This window comes from Macrotis lagotis, chromosome 8, assembly GCF_037893015.1.
Source record: "Macrotis lagotis isolate mMagLag1 chromosome 8, bilby.v1.9.chrom.fasta, whole genome shotgun sequence".
Classification (NCBI taxonomy): Eukaryota; Metazoa; Chordata; class Mammalia; order Peramelemorphia; family Peramelidae; genus Macrotis; species Macrotis lagotis.
Genome location: NC_133665.1, coordinates 47913331 through 47933212, shown reverse-complemented (window position 1 = coordinate 47933212; position 19882 = coordinate 47913331). Strand labels below are relative to the sequence as shown.

General features: G+C 37.2%; 1 protein-coding gene across 20 annotated transcripts in view; it reads right to left on the bottom strand.

Annotated features, from left to right (window-relative positions):
- Positions 1–19882, bottom strand: part of TNRC6A (trinucleotide repeat containing adaptor 6A) — a 280434-nt gene that overhangs the window by 87390 nt on the left and 173162 nt on the right. For 9 of the 20 annotated variants that reach the window (XM_074196817.1, XM_074196818.1, XM_074196816.1 and 6 more), the window contains 2 exons: positions 9441–15111; positions 8107–8195 (listed from right to left, as the gene is read on the bottom strand). The exons of 5 other annotated variants lie outside the window; for them this stretch is intronic. In XM_074196817.1, the coding sequence (XP_074052918.1) occupies positions 8107–8195; positions 9441–9455 (104 nt within the window). In that variant the 5' untranslated portion in view covers positions 9456–15111. The remainder of the gene's footprint in view (positions 1–8106; positions 8196–9440; positions 15112–19882) is intronic. 6 more of the 20 variants (XM_074196821.1, XM_074196815.1, XM_074196831.1 and 3 more) reach the window with 4 other exon arrangements.

Here is a 19882-nt window from a genome sequence, read left to right as displayed (position 1 = left end):
GCAAAAACCTTAAAAAAAAGTAATCCTTCATATTACTTATTGATCCTTCTAGCTAACAAGCCTACCTTCATCTTTCCTTTTACTGATGTCTTCTTGAAAGAGTCTATGGAAGTATGGAATGTATTACAGGAACTGATGCTGAGTGAAGGGGGCAGAAGGACATTGAGGACATACATTAACAAGGACATTGTAAGTTGACCAATCATGATAGATGTAGCTCCTCCCAGTAGTTCAGAGAGCTAGGAGAACCCTAGGAGGTTGGCTATGGTCAATGCTATCCCCCCATCCAAAGGAATAAAGCAAAATAAAACCAAAAAAACCCCCTCCCTTCAGAATCTGAACACTGCATTCTTTTTAAAAAAAATTCTCTTATGTATTTCTTTCCTATCTCATAGTTTTCTGTTTTCCCTTAATTCTAACTCCTCATACTAAAAATGATTAGTCTGTAAACATGTCAAACACAAATGTGTATGCACAATATTCACCTGGCTGTTTGCTGCTGAGGAGAGGGGGTGAGAAGGGAGGATGGAAGGAATTTATTTAACTTAAAAATATGCACATGCATGTGGATGAATGGTGAAAAACTTTCAAAACATGCAATTGGAAAAATAAAATATCAATTGGAAGAGTCTATGCCTACTGACCTTAATTTTAGATTCTGAACAACCACTTTCTTCGCCCCATACATTACCATCTTTTACTATTAAAAATTCCCCCTCCCCAAATTGAAGTCAAGAAAAACAAAGCCCATTACAAACATATATAATCATGTATATTTATGTATATTAATGATCCACTTTACCATTTTTCACCTATCTCTTATTTATTTATTGATTTAGATTTTTGCAAGGCAATGGGGTTAAGTGGCTTGCCCAAGGCCACACAGCTAGGTAATTATTAAGTGTCTGAGGTCAGATTTGAACTCAGGTACTCCTGACTCCAGGGCCAGTGCTCTATCCACTGCGCCACCTAGCCGGCCCCCCACCTATCTCTTATTTAGAAGGAACTATTCCTCAATCAATAGATCTAACATAATTTCTTCCATTTTCCACTAATTTGCTGAAAATACTTTATGTATAAATCATGTATCCATTTTAGTATACAGTTGGGAGATATTTATCTACACCTAGTTTCTGCCAGACTGCCAGTTTTCCCAACAGTTTTTGTTAAATGGTAAGCTCCTATATTAATTGCTGGAATCTGGGGATTTATAAAGCACTATGTTACTATCCTCAGTAGCTTTAGTGAATTGTTTACTTAATCAACATTTGATTTCTTTCCCAATATCAAATTATTCTGATAATTATGGTTTGGTACTATAGTTTTGACTACTGAGTTTTCTTTCTTCTCAAATTTTTCATTGATTTCACTGATTTTCCTGAACTTTTATTCCTCCAGATGAATTAATATTGTATTTTCTAGCTCTATAAACTTTTGGTAAAAATGGTACCAAAAAAGTTTAGGTGGTATTTGTCATTTATATTGGCTTGACCTATTTCAAGAGCAATCAATATCCCTAATTATTTAATTTCTTTTTATTTGTATGGAGTATTTTGTAATTACATTCATAAAATTCCTAGATTTTCGTGTATTTTATATTGCCCATTGTTACTCTAAATATAACTGGAATTTTTCTATCTCTTCCTGCTGGATTATATTGGTTAACATACAGAAATGCTAACAATTTATGAAGGTTTATTTTATGTCCTGCAAATTTTATCAAAGTTGTAAACTATTTTGATTACTTTTTATAAACTCCAGGATTCTCTAAATAAAACGCCACATCTATCGTCTTCAAAAAGTAAATTTTATTTGTTCTTTGCCTAAGCTTATCCATTTGTTAGTACAATAGCACTATAATGGATAGTAAAAATGATAAAGGAAATGCTGATTTCACTTCTGATCTTACTGGAACTGCTTTTATCTTTCTTATAGATATTTCTTGTCATTTTAAGGAAAGGTCCATTTATTCCTATGCTTTCTAGTGTGTGGTTTTTAATAACAGGAATGGGTTATCGCATTGTCAAAAGATTTTTTTCTGCATCTCTTGAAATAATAATGACATTTGTTGTTCTTGTTATTAATGTGGTCACTTATGTTTAGTTGTAACCAGATGCACATTGCTGGCTCCCCATTTTGGTTATAGTATATGATCTTTGTAATATGTTGCTGTAATCTCCTTGCCAGGATTTTATTTAAAATTTTTGTACTGACATTAGGGAAATTGTTCTACAGATTTGTTTCTGTTTTGGCTTTCCTTGGTTTAGCTAGGAAGGTCATTTTTTTTTTAGTTTTTTTGCAAGGCAAATGGGGTTAAGTGGCTTGCCCAAGGCTACACAGCTAGGTAATTATTAAGTGTCTGAGAAGGGATTTGAACCCAGGTACTCCTGACTTCAGGGCCGGTGCTTTATCCACTGTGCCACTGAGCCACCTAGCCGCCCCATATCATATTTTTATCATAGAAAGAATTTAGTAGTATCTCTTCTTTACCTATTTTTTTCCAAATAGTTTACATCATAATGGAACTGTTCTTATAGAATTTGCTTGCAATTCATCTAGTCCTGGGATTTTTTTTTCCTTTTGTAAGTTCACTTATGGCTTGCTCAATTTCTTTGTTCAAAGATATGGTTATTTAAGTGTTTTACTTTCTGTTCATCTGGGTAATTTATATTTTTATAAATATTCATCCATTTCATTTAGTTTTAGTCAGTTTTACTGACTAAAGTTGGGCAAAATAGCTCCTTATTGTTACAATTTCTTCTTCACTGGTTATGAATTTGCCTTTTTCATTTTTGATATTGGTAATTTGGTTTTCTCATTTCTTTTTAAAAACAAATTAGCTACTCAAACTCCAGTAGTCCTGATTGCCTTCAGAATACAAAAACCTGTTTGATGTTCAAAGTCTTTCATGACTTTGTAATGGTTAGAAGACTGTAAAGGTTAGAAGACCTTTCTCCTGGACAAGTCTTCTTTGATCCAGTGATACTGGAATCTTTGTAGCTCAGAAAAAAAATTTTTTCTCTTGGTTCCGGGTATTTTCCTTGGCTATCTCCTGTACATACAGCACTTTCCTTCTTCATCTCTGCTTATTGACTCCGTCAAAGACAAAAATAAAATCCTATCTTCTATAGAAAGTCTTTCCTAACTCCTTTTTTCTGTTTTGTTTCTGCAAGGCAACAGGATTAAGTGACTAGGTCACACAGCTAGGTAATTATTAAGTGTCTGGATTTGAATCCTCCTGACTACAAGGCTGGTGCTCTATCCACTGTGCTACCTAGCTGCCCCAATGCTTACCTTTTAATTCTATTAATTTCTCCTTTGATTTTTTTCAGGATTTCTATTTTGGTGTTTAACTGGGGGTTTTTTAGGATTTTTTAGTTGCATGCCCAATTTGATTTGTTCTCTCTTTTATTGATCAGAAATATAATTTTATGCTTGGAAATTTAAATTTTCCCATAAATACTGTTTTGTTCACATTCCATACAATTTGGTATGTCACTATACCAAAATAAGTCTTTCTGTAATTTGTTCCCTGAACCACCCATTCTTTAAGATTAGATTCTTTAGTTTCTGTGCTAAAGCAAATTCTCTGACTTAACTTCTTACTCTTTCCCACTTCAGTGGCCCCAGCTATGTGTGTAATCTAGTTCTCTCAGACCTGAATGGATGTCTTGAGACCATGAGATGACTTAGTGACTCCTGACATGTTTCAAGATGGAGACAGAGACAAGGGAGGCTGTATCCAGAGAAGTTAAGTGTCTCTGTATCTTTGTGCATATTTTTGCTGGGTAAGGGCACAGTAAACCTCTCCTTTGTTAAATGCTCAATGACTTGCATTTTGTCCCAACAAATAATTTAAAGTTAGAGAGTGACGACTTGCCTACCACTTTCAGCAGTTAGAAGATTAGGATGAAATTCAGCTGGGGAAAGAATGCTGCAAGTATTAAGGAGAAGGGTCACTGACTCAGATAGTAGGTCATCTTGTCAACTGGATCCTTGTCACCAGAGTCACCATATACTGATTGTGATTGTGTATGGGAATTCTCTCTCTGGTCTGAATAGGAATTCCCCTTCTGCCAGATGGACTTGCTTGGTGGATACTGAAGCAGGTTAACCAGGAGAGTAAAGATGTGCCAAGATCAACATTCCCTGAATACTGCTTACTCTGATGCATCAATTGGAACAACAGCACAATCAGGCAAACTAACTTGTAATGACCCTCAGTAGACTAGACAGCACTAGGAGTTTAGAGACTGTAATGAAAGCAAGGGGGCAGTTAACAGAGATGAATCTCTCCTGATGGGGCTGGGGACTGAGGAGTCCCAGTCAGGAACCCACTCAATAGTTTCTGAACCAGAGACTTGAAGAATCACTAGTGGATAGATAATCCCTGCCTTACTCTATCACAGATCAGTAGAGGAAAGAGACTCCCTACCCCATGGGAGGAAACTTGGAGAGACCCTCTCCACCTAGGAGGAAAATTCAAACAAAAATCTGAAAAGTCAACAGAGCAATGGTTCCTCAGGAAGGTTTAAATGGAGCCAATGCTAAAAGGCTCTTTGTTTTTGAACCTGAAGTACTACTTTTATAAAACCAAAGAAGTTTGTTAGTTTTCGGAAAGAATATGCTCTTTGTCCCTTTTTAGATGGATGAGATGGGGAGTTTTTCAGAAGAGACTTTGTAGGGGTGGCTAGGTGGCCCAGTGGATACAGCACCTGCCCTGGAGTCAGGAGTACCTAAATTCAAATCCAACCTCAGACTGGATTTTAGTAATTACCTAGCTGTGTGGCCTTGGGCAAGCCACTTAATCATTGCCTTGCAAAAAAACAAAAAAAAAACTTTGTAAAGATGAATTCCTTTTGCAGCCAGCTTGAAGATCACAAGAATCCTTGCAAGAGGCTGGGAGGGTGTGTGAAGTTACTAAAGGAAAGGTTATTTGATAGGTTGGATTACTCTAGGAATGGGGGGAGCCTGCTGCTACCATCTTGCTGGGTAGAGAGGGATGACTATCTTCAGGAGAAAGCTTTGAGCATAGCTCCTGAAACATAGGATTAATAAGAAAATAATTATCATCAGGAAGCTGTGCCTGAAATATTCTCCAAAATTCCTGCCCCATTAGGATCATTCACAGGAGGCTCCAAGGAGGAATGGGATGCTTTTAAGTTCAATATTTACGTTGGTCCTTTTCAGCAACCTCTAGGCATTTTATTGTGGGTAGAGTTCAACACAAAGTCTTACAATTACTTGAACCATTTCATCTAATTACATACACAGTATTGGATCCTAAAAGATGAGATGGAGATGAAGGAAACCATAGTATTCATCTGCCCATAAGGCAGATGATATACCTGGCATCTTATGGTGGATTACAAGGAGCAGAACAGTTATACCTACCTCTATAGAAGTTCCTGATTTCATCAAAGTTGTAAACTTTGTAGCTCAGGGTCAGGGTAGGAAATATGGGGCTATTAACCTTGCCAATGTCTTTCCCCTTCTCCCATCTCCCTCCATTCCTTTGATTGAGACTAGTTAGGAAGTTTTCTTTTCACTTAGGAAAGAGTCCTTTCCCACCGATACCTAAACTCTCCTTTATAATGAAAGAAATGTCCCTTACTGAGGGGCCATGAAGTACACAAGTAGTGTCAGACTCAAATAGAAATAGGGAGCACTAAACTGTATAAAAGTATCCATGCAGTCCACATATTTGACTTAGAAAATCTCTTATTTACTGTCTACAATTCATTGTATTTTTTACATAGCTTGTTAAATATTTCAGATTACATTTTAATTTGATTAAGGCTATACCCCAGAGTGTTGTGGGTCACACACACAGCCTATGGTCTGTATGCTCACCAACACAAAGATGACAATGTTGATCGGACCAGATGAGACAGTGGCAGAGACCCTGGATCATATGTGGAAGGAACAAGGGTTGGGAAATAACTCCAACAAAATCTAGGGTCTAACCCATTCAGTTGAGTTTTAGGGAATTACAATGGGCTAGAAAAATCCAGAGGATTCCAGGCACTGTTTAAAATAGGCTATTCACATTTGTCTCCCTAAGATTTAAGAAGTCTAGAGACACTGTATTCCATATGGATATCTTGATGATTATTTACTGAGTCAACCACAAATTCTTGTCTTTCAAGTAAGACCTAGACCAGGCTATAGACTTGGAAGATGTAAAGCAAGCTATTCAGCCTTTTCTCCCCTTAAGCCCTTATGACCCTGGCTGTGGGATGTGTCTGTTCATAAAGATCAGGTTTTGGCAAACACCAAGGGAGTAGTCAGAATAAGCCAATGTTAGCCATCCAGATCTTCAAGTTCCTCAGAGCAGATACTCACTGCACTACTTCTGAAAAGCAGTCACTTGTCTCTTACTCGGCTCTATCTGATAGGGATGACATAGGGGGCATACAATCATTCTTTATCCAGAGTTGCCTAGAATTGGTTAAGTGAGGCAAAACGGTCTCTTTAACAAAATGGTTAGAGCTTCTACTGCTAAATGGAAATGCCACATTAAAAATCAAGCTTGCTTGAATTTCTTTAATGTTAGTATTTGATAACAAGTCAGACTGAAACCTATAGTTCAAATTTTGGCACTACAGAATATCATTTTGCCTGATTAACCAACTATGAGAGGTATATGCAACTGGGTTTCAATAATCACTTATCTGTTTATAGGAGACACCTTTGGGAGAAGGGTATTGACTGGTCAGTCATTCTAGTTGAGTGACCTCTAGGCTACATAAGCTGGCAATGTAAGAGTATGAGGAAGGGACAAGAGGAGATCTTTATCTATTATAAATTCCTGGGCAGTGGACATGAGTCAACATTGCTAGGGCCTAGAGAGAGAGAGCTCAGGACTCCAAATGGAGGAATTTTGCTGAAGCCTCTCACTACATTTAAGTGTTTTTAGGCTTTTGTATTTATTGATATTTTTCTGTTGTTTGTTTGTTTTCTCTTTCCCTTTAGAACTGCCCATGTCAGAAGGACTGTTTAGGAAAAGACCTGAGACTTGGTCTTTTTGAAGCAGTGAGGAAAAATTTGGATTATTCTTAGATGCTGGGGGGGGGAAGACTTAAAAGACTTGGGGGGGGGGGGGACTGTGAAAGACTTCCAAAAGGGGGAAGAAAGGACTAATCTCTACATTTTTCTTCTTTTTTGTGTGTTTTTCCCTTGTTCCCCCTTTTCACTCCTTTAATACTATCTAGACAGGACTATACAGTCATTTAAAAGGTGAACAAGATCAGTATTTTCAGGATACAGCTTCCCTGAAATAGCTTCCTCCTCTCATGCATCCTGATTGGCCCCAGCTTCCCTGGTGCAGCTTTCTAGTCTACAGGCATAAAAGGTTCCAGTTATAGGTTATTTGAGTTTCCCCATACTTGGTGTGTGTAGGAGCCCATGAGAGTCAATATATCCTAATGACTTACTGAGTAGACTGTTTCAAGATGGAAACAAAAGGGTCTGTCCAGAGAAGCTAAGTATCACTGTATCCTTGTTGTATATCCTTGCTGTGCTAAGAGTAAATTCCTTTATTAAATGTTCAGAAATTGTGAATACTTCATTTTGTTCTAACATCAAATTGGAACATAGAACCATACCTACAATGGTTTACAAGTAATTTTTAATCTTGAATTCAAAGGTTAATTTCATTTCATTATGGTCAGAAAAAAAGATGTATTTAATATTTCTGCATTTTCTACATTTATCTGTAAGATTTTTACACTCCAAAACCTGGTCAATTTTGGGGAACACGTTGTGGGAGATGATTACTAACTGAGCAAACAATCTGAACTATACAATTTATAAGCAAAACAGGCTTAATGAAGGTCAATGGACACCCTAGTCAATTGAAAGACCCTGAATGCAGAGTGAGACACATTTTAATGTATTAAAAGCAGTTAACTATTTTAGACCACCTAATTAAAAGAAAACAATCAATACAAAATTAGGTAATTTGATTTCTAAATGGAAGAAAGAAATTTATTTTCCAGGTTGGAAGGGGAAAAGCAAATGGGTACAATTCCCTAAAATAAAAAAAAGAGGTGTCCCACTCCTTCCCAAGTATCTGAATATAATTATAGGAATATGGAAACATACTTGATCAGAACCGGGTCAGTTTTCAGATAAGACATATGGACTTCTTGAGATGCATGATTGTGAGGAAACTCCTTATAACAACCTTGTTTCTGGTCAGCATAGCAAGGATATAAGCAACAGATAATGGTGGATTAGCTTCCCAATCATGCAGGGTTAGGTTCAAACAATGCAATAAAGTTTTGTTACAATTTCTATAATTGAATAAAATTTTCTTGTAAGACAGAAATTGGATTGGGTCCATAACTTAATAGAAAGGAACTGTGTTAGATTCAAAATTGAAGCACAACATAGTTAGTGTGATTTCATTCAAATCCCACAGTGCAATTTATAGCTGAGTAATAGCTATACTCTTTTCTATTCCCATTCAATATTCTCCAGAGGTCAAACTTTTCTAAGATTCAATTCATCTCCTTAAACTTCTTTTGTGGTTAGATTTATGTAGGTCTGAAAGAAATAAATTGAGGTCTTCCACTATTCTAGTTTTATTATTTCCTTCTATAATCATTTAACTTTTACTTTAAGAATCTAGATGATATTCCATATGGTGAATATATATTTAGTATTGATATTCATGGTCTATATATTTTAGCAAAACTTAGTTTACTTCTTAAATGAGATTTGTTTTTGTTAACGGCCAGTACTCCTGTCTTTTTTTTTTTAGCTGAAAGAAGATTTTGCTCCATTCCTTCATTTTAACTCTATTTTTCTGTTCCAAGTATATTTCTTGAATTATTTGTTTGATTCTAGTTTCTAATCTATTCTGTTATCCTCTTCCATTTCATGTGAGTTCATTCCATTCCATCCACTCTTTTCATCCTGTTCCCTTATACTTTTCTTTCTCTTTGTCCCCTCTTTGAAAGTGTTTTACTTTTGCCTATTGTTTCCCTTAATCCATCCTCTATATTTCCTCATTCCTTTAATCCCTTCTCCTACTTCCTTGTTCAACATGATCCATATCCTTCTAGATATGATCTAGATGTGTATTTCCCCCCTTTTTAACCAGTTCAGATTAGTGTAAGATTGAGTGCTGTTCAATGATTTAACTACTGCCTGTTATATAAACTCTTCCATGCCCGCTCCAATTAAGTGAGATAATTCTTCTCATTTCACTCCCCCCTCCCTACCAGTGCATTCTACTTCTACAACCTTGCATTCTTTTTTTGATCTTATCCAAACATAATGAAACACCAAGGCTGGCTCTCTATCCAATTAGACATCCTCTATAATCTGGATGATTATAAAGTTCTGATTATTATCTGCTCCCCCCCCCATCCCTGTCAAATCTTGGCTGTTTTCATAACTGAGTACTGAAATGCTCCCCATTATATACATACATGGCTGGTCCACATCCCTAGTATCCACAGATTTCTCGTTCTTTCTCCTAAGAAGCTCTGGGCTAGACTGTGACCTGGGAAAGACCAACTTTAAAAAGCCGAGGTCTCCCACTGCAGCCAGGGTATCTCCAGTTGTGCTAATTCATATCTGGCCAATGGACAAGATGGCTCTGAAGAAGAAAGTCAAGTCAGTGACTTTGCACCTGATCCCCTCATTTAAGTCCAAGTCCCTTTTTAATGTCATGGTATCACTAACTTGATGTCATGGTCTTCTTCAAGAATGAAGGACAGGGGGTGGCTAGGTGGCGTAGTGTATAAAGCACTCGTCTTGGAGTCAGGAATACCTGGGTTCAAATCCGGCCTCAGACACTTAATAATTACCTAGCTGTGTGGCCTTGGGCAAGCCACTTAACCCCATTTGCCTTGCAAAAACCTAAAAAAAAGAAAAAAGAAAAAAGAATGAAGGACAGGCCTTCAATTGGGGAATGGCTTAGCAAACTGTAGTATATGTATGCCATGGAACACTATTGTTCTATTAGAAACCAGGAGGGATGGGAATTCAGGGAAGCCTGGAGGGATTTGCAAGAGCTGATGCTGAGTGAGATGAGCAGAACCAGAAAAACACTGTACACCCTAACAGCAACATGGGGGTGATGATCAACCTCAATGGACTTGCTAATTCCATCAGTGCAACAATCAGGGACAATTTGGGGTTGTCTGCAATGGAGAATACCATCTGTACCCAGAGAAAGAACTGTAGAGTTTGAACAAAGACCAAGGACTATTACCTTTAATTTAGAAAAATAAAACAAACTGAAATCTTATTGTCTGATCTTGCTATCTCTTTTACTTTATGCTTCTTCCTTAAGGATGTGATTTCTCTCTCATCCCATTCAATTTGGATCAATGTATACCATGGAAACAATGTAAAGACTTGCAAATTGTCTTCTGTGGGGTTGGGGGGGCCGGAAGTAAGATTGGGGGAAAAATTGTAAAACTCAAAATCTTTAATAAAAGAAAAAAAAAGAATAAAGAGCAGGGCGCATCGGCCCTGGAGTTAGGAGTACCTGAGTTCAAATCTGGCCTCAGACGCCTAATAATTACCTAGCTGTGGCTTGGCAAGCCACTTAACCTTGCCAAAAAAAAAAAAAAAACCCTAAAAAAAAAAAAAGAACGAAGGACAAACATCAATCATCTCCAACCTGGGCTACAATAATGACTTACTGTGACTTTTTCTTGACTTTTCTAATCAAAAAGCAGATAGGTGAATTTTCCAGGTGCTGGGTAAAAAAAAAAAAAGCTTCCTCTTCTACCATCTTGATTATTCTCCCTATTGTTATCTTTTGCCTATATTGCAGTCAATTTTGAGAAAAGTAAAAATAGCTTTCCTTTCCCTCCCAAATGAGCCCTCCTTTGTGACAAAGAAAGGTTATTAAGCAAAAACATTCATCATAATGACTATATCTGTTCTTTAGATCACTGATTTTTCATTTATTGAGTACTTATTTTCTTTTCATACATGTGGCATGCCTATTTGACTCTACAATACATTATATAAATCTTTCCATGCTTTTCCAAATTCCTAGTAGCTGCCATATTTTATTTTACTCCATGATATAATCCTATTATAATCTTATGCCTTATTTTTTTTTCTAGCCATTCCCATTAAGGAGTACTCATTTTGTTTCCAGTTCTTTGCCATCACAGAGAGAGCTGCTATGAAATTCTGGGTCTGTACTGGACTTTTTTTTTTAATGTCTTTATCTTCTAAGGGTAAATGTCCAAGACTGAGACTGCAGGGTCATAAAGTATGAATTGGGGGGGGGGGGATTATCTCTGAATCAGCTCTCATAAATTGGAGTTTGCATCTAATCTTCCTATTTCATTTTTTTTTAGTATAACAAATACCTATGTGGGCAAATAACAAAACAAAATAAAATTCCCCTGCCCTCAAACAAGTATTAACAAGAGGGAGAGAGCACAAGTAACTAGGGATGAGAGAGATCAGAAGATGGAACTTAAGCTGTACTTTAAAGGAAGGTAGGGATACTCTATAAGGGATAGGTGAAGAGAAAGTACATTCCAGACAGCCAGGTTCTATAAAACTGAATCCAAGATTTATTTGAATTTAATACTGATTGCCATCACAGAAACATCTTCAATGCAAAGAACTTTTTGCAAGGGAAATGGTGAGAACATTACTGGAAGAGTCACCCTTCACCAAATTATATAGAGGGGTCAAAATTTAAAGTATGCTGAATCTCGATTTCATATACAATCCCCTTTTTTCCCTTACTTATAGAAATATTCATTTGAAAATAAGTATCAAAAAGAGAATTATATATTACAGGAAAGAGAATTAAAATAATACAAGAGTTTTCACCAACTACAAAACTATAGAAGGAAATAGTGAAAAACCAAAAAAACCTCAAAAACCAAAACATTTAAGATTCTGACCTAAAATGACATAACCTGCTGTGGTGGAAGCAATTTTCTAATTCCTTCCCTGATCTTAATTAGAACAATTTTTCTTTAAAAAGTACTGAAAGGGGGAGCCAAGATGGCGATAAGAAAGGATCCTGTCTTAGGCGCTCTCTCATAAAACTCATAAGCTAAGGACTCTAACTAAACTTTCGAGAGACAGAACCCACAGAGGGACCCAATGAAGCAGTTCTCCTACTCAAGGTAACCTGGAAAAGAGTAGAAAGGCTCTGCTCCCCAGGGTCGGAGGGGCGATCCGCCAGAGCTAAAGAACTTCAGCCTCCCGGAGGCTGCCCCAGGGAGCTGGGAGCTGAGCTGGGAGTCTCCTGAACTACACCCGGGGGAAGCACCAGGCACAAAGTGGGGGAACAGTGGAGGAACTCTGCCAGAGTGAGCACGTGGAGCCCAGCCCTCAGGGCACACAGCAAGCAGTGTGGCCAGCACAGCCCAGATCCAGGAACAGAAGCAGGCAGAGCCCCCAGGGCATGAGCCCATTGAACCTAGGGAGGGGAGTGAAGAGAGAGACTGCAGAGCTCAGTCCTCTGTCCCTGGAACAGGACTCTGGGGCTCTGACCACATTCAGAACCCGATTGCAGTCTAGGCCCCCCCCATAGAAAAGCAGGCCCCCCCCACCTCAGCCCCATGGCAGAGGGGTGCTACATATGGTCATTCACAGACCAGGAGGGAGAACAGAGCCTCACACACTGAGACCCTTGTGGGAGTGTCCCAAAAGCTCAGAAAGCACCCCAAAACCAGGCCCAGGCTGGGAAAATGAACAAGCAGAGAAATAAGAGGAACATTATTGAGAAATATTTTGTAAATGAGCCCAAGAAGGATCAAAATACTTAGTCTGAAGATGAGGAAGCACAAGCTCCTGCATCTAAAGACTCAGAAGAAAAGCAGAAATTGGGCTCAGGCTATGACAGAGCTCAAAAAAGACTTTGAAAATCAAATGAGGGAGTTAGAAGAAAAACTGGGAAAAGAAAGGAGAGAGATGCAGGAAAAACATGAAAAAGAAGTCAGCAGCTTAGTCAAGGAAATCCAAAAAAAAATGCTGAAGAAAATAGCATGCTAAAAACCAGCTTAGGTCAAATGGATAAAACAGTTCAAAAAGTTATTGAAGAGAAGAATGCTTTAAAAAGCAAAACTGGCCAAATGGAAAAAGAGATAAGAAAACTCTCTTGAGGAGAACAAATCCTTCAGACAAAGAATAGAATTCAGGGAGATTGATGAATTTACCAGAAATCAGGAATCAATACTTCAAAACCAAAAAAATGAAAAATTAGAAGAAAATGTGAAATATCTCATTAAAAAAAACAACTGATATGGAAAATAGACTTAGGAAAGACAATTTAAAAATTATTGGAATACCTGAAAGTCATGATCAGGAAAAGAGCCTTGACATCATTTTCAAAGAATTACTACAGGAAAATTGCCTTGATATTCTAGAAGCAGAGGGCAAAATAGAAATGGAGAGAATCCACCAATCCCCCTGAGAAAGAGATCCCAAAAAACCAACCCCTAGGAATGTTATAGCCAAGTTCCAGAACTCCCAAGTCAAAGAGAAAATATTACAAGCAGCCAGAAGGACACAGTTCAAATATCATGGAGCTGCAGTCAGGATCACACAGGACTTAGCAGCAACTACATTGGAAGCTCGTAGGGCTTGGAATATAATATACCAGAAGGCAAAAGAGCTTAGAATGCAACCGAGAATGAACTACCCAGCAAGGCTGAATGTCCTCTTCCAGGGAAAAAGATGGACTTTCAATGAACCAGGGGAATTTGAAATGTTCCTTTTGGAATGGCCAGAGCTGAACAGAAGGTTTGATCTTCAGATACAGGACACTCAGGTGAAGCATAGAGGGTGGAGAAGGGGAAAATGAGGGACTTAATGATGATGAACTGCATGTATTCCTGCATAGAAAATGACATTGATAATACTCATATGAACCTTCTCAGTTAATAGAGCAGGTAGAGGGAGCTTTTATAGTTGAAGCACAGGAGAAAGCTGAATTCGAAGATAAAATATGGTGTAAAAATGGAGTCAAAAAGAAAAAAAGGGAAATGTAATGGGAGAAAGAAAAAGGAGAGGGGGAATAGGCCAAGATCTTTCATATAGTAAGATTTTTCTTTACTACAATGAGCTATTGCAATGATATGGAAAGGGGGGAGGCAAGGGGGAATGAGGGAATCTTTGCTCTCATCAGAGGTGGTTAGGAGAGGAAACAGCATTTATCCTCAATGGGGTATAGGCATCTGGAGTAAGGAGGGGGCACAGGGGGAAGGGGTGGGGATGTAAATGAAGGAGGAGAGGATGGACCATGGAGGGAGAGTGGTCAGATAACACATTTTCTTTTTTTACTTCTTGCAAGGGGCTGGGACTGGATGGCCTCTCTGGCACCATAGGGCCAGGTGGATGCTGGGCCTAAGGGGTGGTATGGGAGCTCAAGGCCTCTTGGCCCCAGGACCAGGGATCTATCTGCTGTGCCACTCAGCTACCCTACACCAGAGTCAGAGTGAAAGGAGGGAGAAAATATAGTACATGGTAGTGGAGAAATAGGAAAGGAGGGAGTTGCGATCAGCAATGGCAATGATGGAAAAACATGGAAGTAACTTTGGCGATGGACTTGCCATAAAGAATGTGATCCACCCATGACAGAGTTGTTGGTGTTGGAACAAAGACTGAAGCACATTTTTTTATTATTATTATTATTATTGTTGTTTGGGGGAGGGTGCAGGGCAAATTGGGCTGGGTGGCCTGCCTGGAGCTGCATAGCAGGGTGATCAATGGTTGTCTGAGGCCGGATTTGGACCCTGGTGCTCCCGGCTCAAGGGCCAATGCTCTGCCCGCCACCCACCACCCCTACTATTATTACTATTTTATTTTATTTTGGGTCTTTTTTTTCTCTCCCCTTTATCACTCAAGCAAGTCTATATTTATGGAGGGGAGGGGGTATTTCATTTACTCTCAAACAAGAATATTTTATTAATGTAAAAAAACATTATTTGTACAAAATGAGAATAAATATTAAAGACTGATTAAAAAAATAAATAAAAATAAAATAAAAAAAATAAAGTACTGAAAGCATCCTTGAAACTTGACCGGTTCAGAAGAATGAAACCTCAGGTTGTTGACATCATCTCTCCTGGTCATCTGGGTAAAGAGCCAGGAAGTTCAGGTGCTTCTCTGGTGAAAAAAGAAGGGCAACAAGGGCAATGGAGCTTGACTCAGCTTAATAATTATATTGAATATCCTGCTATGGCTAATAAATTTCCTTTTGTTAAATGCGTAAAGGTATAAAAGTGTCTCATTTTGTTACAGTATCTTACATAAGTTACCAAGGGAATGGACTAAGTCAGAATCAGACCAGAACACCTGCAAACCTAAGCCCTTAACTGTTGGATAGATAACTGAGAGGCATTTTGATCAACTGAAGCATTTTTAATAGTCCCTAATACAGTCCCTAATAATAGTCCCTAAAACAGAAGTGAGCAGAATATTTGACCCATCAAAATCCAAAATAAGAGAACACCAAAGTATATTAAAAACTACTATCAAGGAAAGAATCTGGTGGGAACATGGGGGAAAAAATAGGAAAGAAGTGGAGGTAGGATGGAAGAAAAGAGTTTTTCCATAGGAGAAGAGGTGCATTTAATCAAGGTAAGTATAATCTTTGAGAAGTGATTGCATTGAGAAGCTACCTTTCTTCCTCCATGAGAAGCATTCTGGCCCAGAAGATGTGTGAGTTCCTAAAGGGAGCAGGTATACAAAATGGGGGAATGATAAGGTTGTATAGACACAGACCCAGAGCTCCCCAGAGATGAGATAACAAAGTCTTTGGAAGTCACAATGAGGAAGGCAAGAGATAGCACTGAACCAAATGGAATTTCTACCAAGCAATCTTTCCTCTCTAGCATTACTTCTCTCACAAATAGATACTCTGAAAGTTAAGACACAGTTGAAAACTGGGATGCCGGAATAAGATTTGTATAGGCAAAACAAAGAAACTGACTATATGAGGTAGCTCAACCTCAGTACTTCAGAAGGTTCAACAACCTATTCAACCCAACAGAGATAACTGAAGAAAGAATAAAAGAATAGTTAACGATCAGAAAAATAAAACAAAGAAAAACTTCTTAAAGTTTTTCTCTTTAAAATATATCCTATTAAGGGCAGCTAGATGACCCAGTGAATAGAGCACTGGCCCTGGAGTTAGGAGGATCTGAGTTCAAATCCAGTCTCAGACACTTAATACCTAACTTTATGACCTTGGACAAGTCACTTAACCCCCTTGCCTTGCAAAAAGCAAAAAAAAAAATTATCCTATTGGAATCTATTAAAATGTCATACTGTTCTTTCTCTGAGAAGATCAAAGGGGGTCCTTTTCCAATAGTGATGATAGATGAAATTTTGATCTCATGTCAACAAAGGAGCAATATCTATGATCAAGGGGAAAAAGTCAAGTTGCCAAACAATGTCATTAACAATACAGTAACTACACTTCAAAAACAAAAAACTACTGCAAAAGATAGAATTTCAAATATCTGAGAAAATGGACAAAAAAGCAAACTCACTGTTATTTTTTCAATGTCTGGTATAATTTTAATTTTAAGTTTTATATGTTGTTTTGTTTTTCATTTTTCATGGGTTTTTTGGGGACTGATGGTGGAGGTTATAGGGTTAAGTGACTTGCCCAAGGTCACACAGCTAGGTAATGATCAAGTATCTGAGGATGGATTTGAACTCAGGTCCTCCTAATTGCAGGACTGGTGATTTATCCAAAGCCTACCTAACTGCCCACCCCCCCTTTTGGATGGGCTAAGTTTATTTTAAAATTTTGAGGGAAATAAAAACACAGCATATGCCTTCCCTCTAACCTATTTTCTGCTGTACCCTACTTTAAGAAAATTCAACATATAAAATTTACTGAACATATTTGATTATTTCTAACAATTCAATTTGCTATTCTATCTCCCACTAATAACTCAAGCTTTAAATCTCAGTCATCTTTGCCTGTGCACCTTTTAGGACCACCCCCTTTAAACAGTTATCAAGGAGCTGTGAACTCATCCAACCTTTCTGGAAAACAATTTGGAATTATGCCCAAAGGGCAATCAAAATGTGCACACCCTTTGATCCAACAATACCACCACTGGGTCTATATACCTTGAAGAGATCATGAAAAGGGGTAAAAACATCACTTGTACAAAAATATTCATAGCAGCCCTGTTTGTGGTGACAAAGAATTAGAAATCAAGTCAAAGTCCATCAATTGGGGAATGGCTGAACAAATTATGGTATATGTACGTTATGGAACACTATTGTTCTATTAGAAACCAAGAGGGATGGAATTTCAGAGAAACCTGGAAAGACTTGCATGAACTGATGTTGGGTGAGAGGAACAGAGCCAGAACATTGTATATCCTAACAGCAACATGGGGGTGAGGATCAATCTTAACAGATTTGCTCATTTCATCAATGCAATAATCAGGGACAATTTTAGAGTACCATCTGCATACTGAGAAAGAACTGTGGAATTTAAACAAAGACCAAGTCTATTACTTTCAATTTTTTAAAAAAGGGTCTTATGTCCTACATAATTTTGCTATCTCTAATATTTTACTTTCTCCTCAAGGATATTATTTCTCTCTCAACACATTCAATTTTGATCAATGTATACCATGGAAACAATGTAAAGATTATCAGACTGCCTTCTGTGGGGGGAAAGGAAGGGGAAAAATTGTAAAATGCAAAACCTTATTAAAAAAGGATAAGTAGAAACTACTACTGTATATAATTGGAAAACAAAATATTAAAAAAAATAAAAAAATAAACAGTTACCAAGTCCTATTCAGTCTTATCTTCACAATCACTCCCATCTCCTTCATTTTTTCATTTATAGTTGTAGGTCTTTTCTGAGACTATTATTAATTTTAACTAAGACTTTAATTTATTTTTATTTATAATTAATTATAATTAACCTAATACCCTTACATCAAAAGATATCCTATCACCAAATTATCTTCCATACAATTGCCCAAAATCATCTTAAACCAGAGGTATGTCCATTCCATGTTTGCTAAAAAACAAAACAAAAAACACACAAAAAAAACTTTAGGGGCTATTTAATTACCCCAGGAATAAAATATAGGGGCAGCTAGGTACACAGTGGATAGAGCACTGGCCCTGGAGTCAGAAGGACTTGAGTTCAAATCCAGCCTCAGATACTTAATAATAACCTAGCTGTGTGACCTCGTACAAGTCACTTAAGCCTGCCTTGCAAAAAACAAACAAAAGAATAAAATATAAACTCCTTAGTTTTGTTGGAACATAGACAAAAAACATGAGAGCTACGTGTGCCTCCAAATTAATTTTTTTCAGATTTATTTCCCATTCCTTTTTGTACATTCTATATTCCAGTCAAATTAGACAATTAATAGTTCCCTAATTTATATATATATATATATGTATATATGTATATATAAATATAAATCCATTTCTTCTTTCAAGCTGGTGCTCAGATATTTCTCTCCTAAGATTTTGGATCTCTCCTTTGCCCTTATCAAGAGACAGCTTGGGTAGCACAGTGGATAGCAAGCTTGGCTTCGAGTCAGGGAAGACTTAACTTCAAACCCTGATTTGGACACTAGCTCTGTGACCCTGAGCAAGTCACTGACATCTTGGCTCCACTTTCCTTAATTATAGAGTGAGATCATAGTTGATGGCTTCTAAAGGGCCTTCTGGTTCTAAAATCTATCATCTCTATATTCTATTATTTGTTTCACATGTATGAATGTCATATCCCTCATTTTACAATAAGCTCATTATGGTATGGACTATCTTTTATCTTTATATTTCCAATATCTAGAGCACATTTTAGTTGTCTAATGTTGAAGTGAATAAGTATTTATTTAGTGACAGCTGTTTATTGGATCAAATGAGATAACATATGTTAAGCTGTACAAAATGTAAAACATATAAATGCTAGTTATTATCACTGCATTCTTCATTTTATAAAACTAATTTTACTATATGTTTTCTTTAAATAATCCTATTTACCTAGAATAATTAAGATAGGCTTAAACTTATAAAAAGTCATTTAACACAAGTTGCTGAGAACATATGTAGTATATATATGTATAACATATATTTATATATTTCTTTCCCACTGTTACATAAGGTTAAATCAAATCCACTAGATGGGGCTAGATGACTTATAAAAACCCACCCACAGAAACTTCATTTAATTCTTAACCTCTGATGGAATTTCAGCTGCCTCACAATTTTACTAGGTTTTTAAATGATATTAAAACTCATCATCTGAAGGGATTTTAATTACAAATCATAGGCAGAAACAGGATAGAATCACTGGCAAGACCTGCATATTGAGAAGGCAAATTCCCAAGGTAGAAAGGGGAGGGAAGTTTCTTCTATGTGGGTCTTATGTGGCAGGTATGACCCTCTTATATATGAGTTATGTAGAAATTATTTATGTTAGGAACTATTTATTTATATATTTTTAAAATCAATATACAGGGCTACAAGTATAAATAAGGATTGTGGTAGGAATAGGACTAAATGATTGATCACTTTTTTGCCAGACTATTATTATAAAGGAATACCAACTTCCAATCTCTCCCACCCCCAACCTATTTTGTTTTATAGGAGCATCTGGAGCATGAGAGAAAATATCCACATTAAGTCTTCACTCACTGAACCCCATCTATCCCAAAGGATATGTACAATGGCTTTAAAATAGTAGTACCTAAATCATCATTTCCATGTTTCCATGATACTTTTTTAAACTTCTTTACTATGTGAGGCCAAAGCTTTTTTTTAAACTTATTATGTGCTATGAATTGAGCTAAACACCCGGGATACAAATACAAACAAATGAGATGAGAAGCTTATTTTTTTTTGGCAAGGCAATGGGGTTAAGTGACTTGCCCAAGGTCAC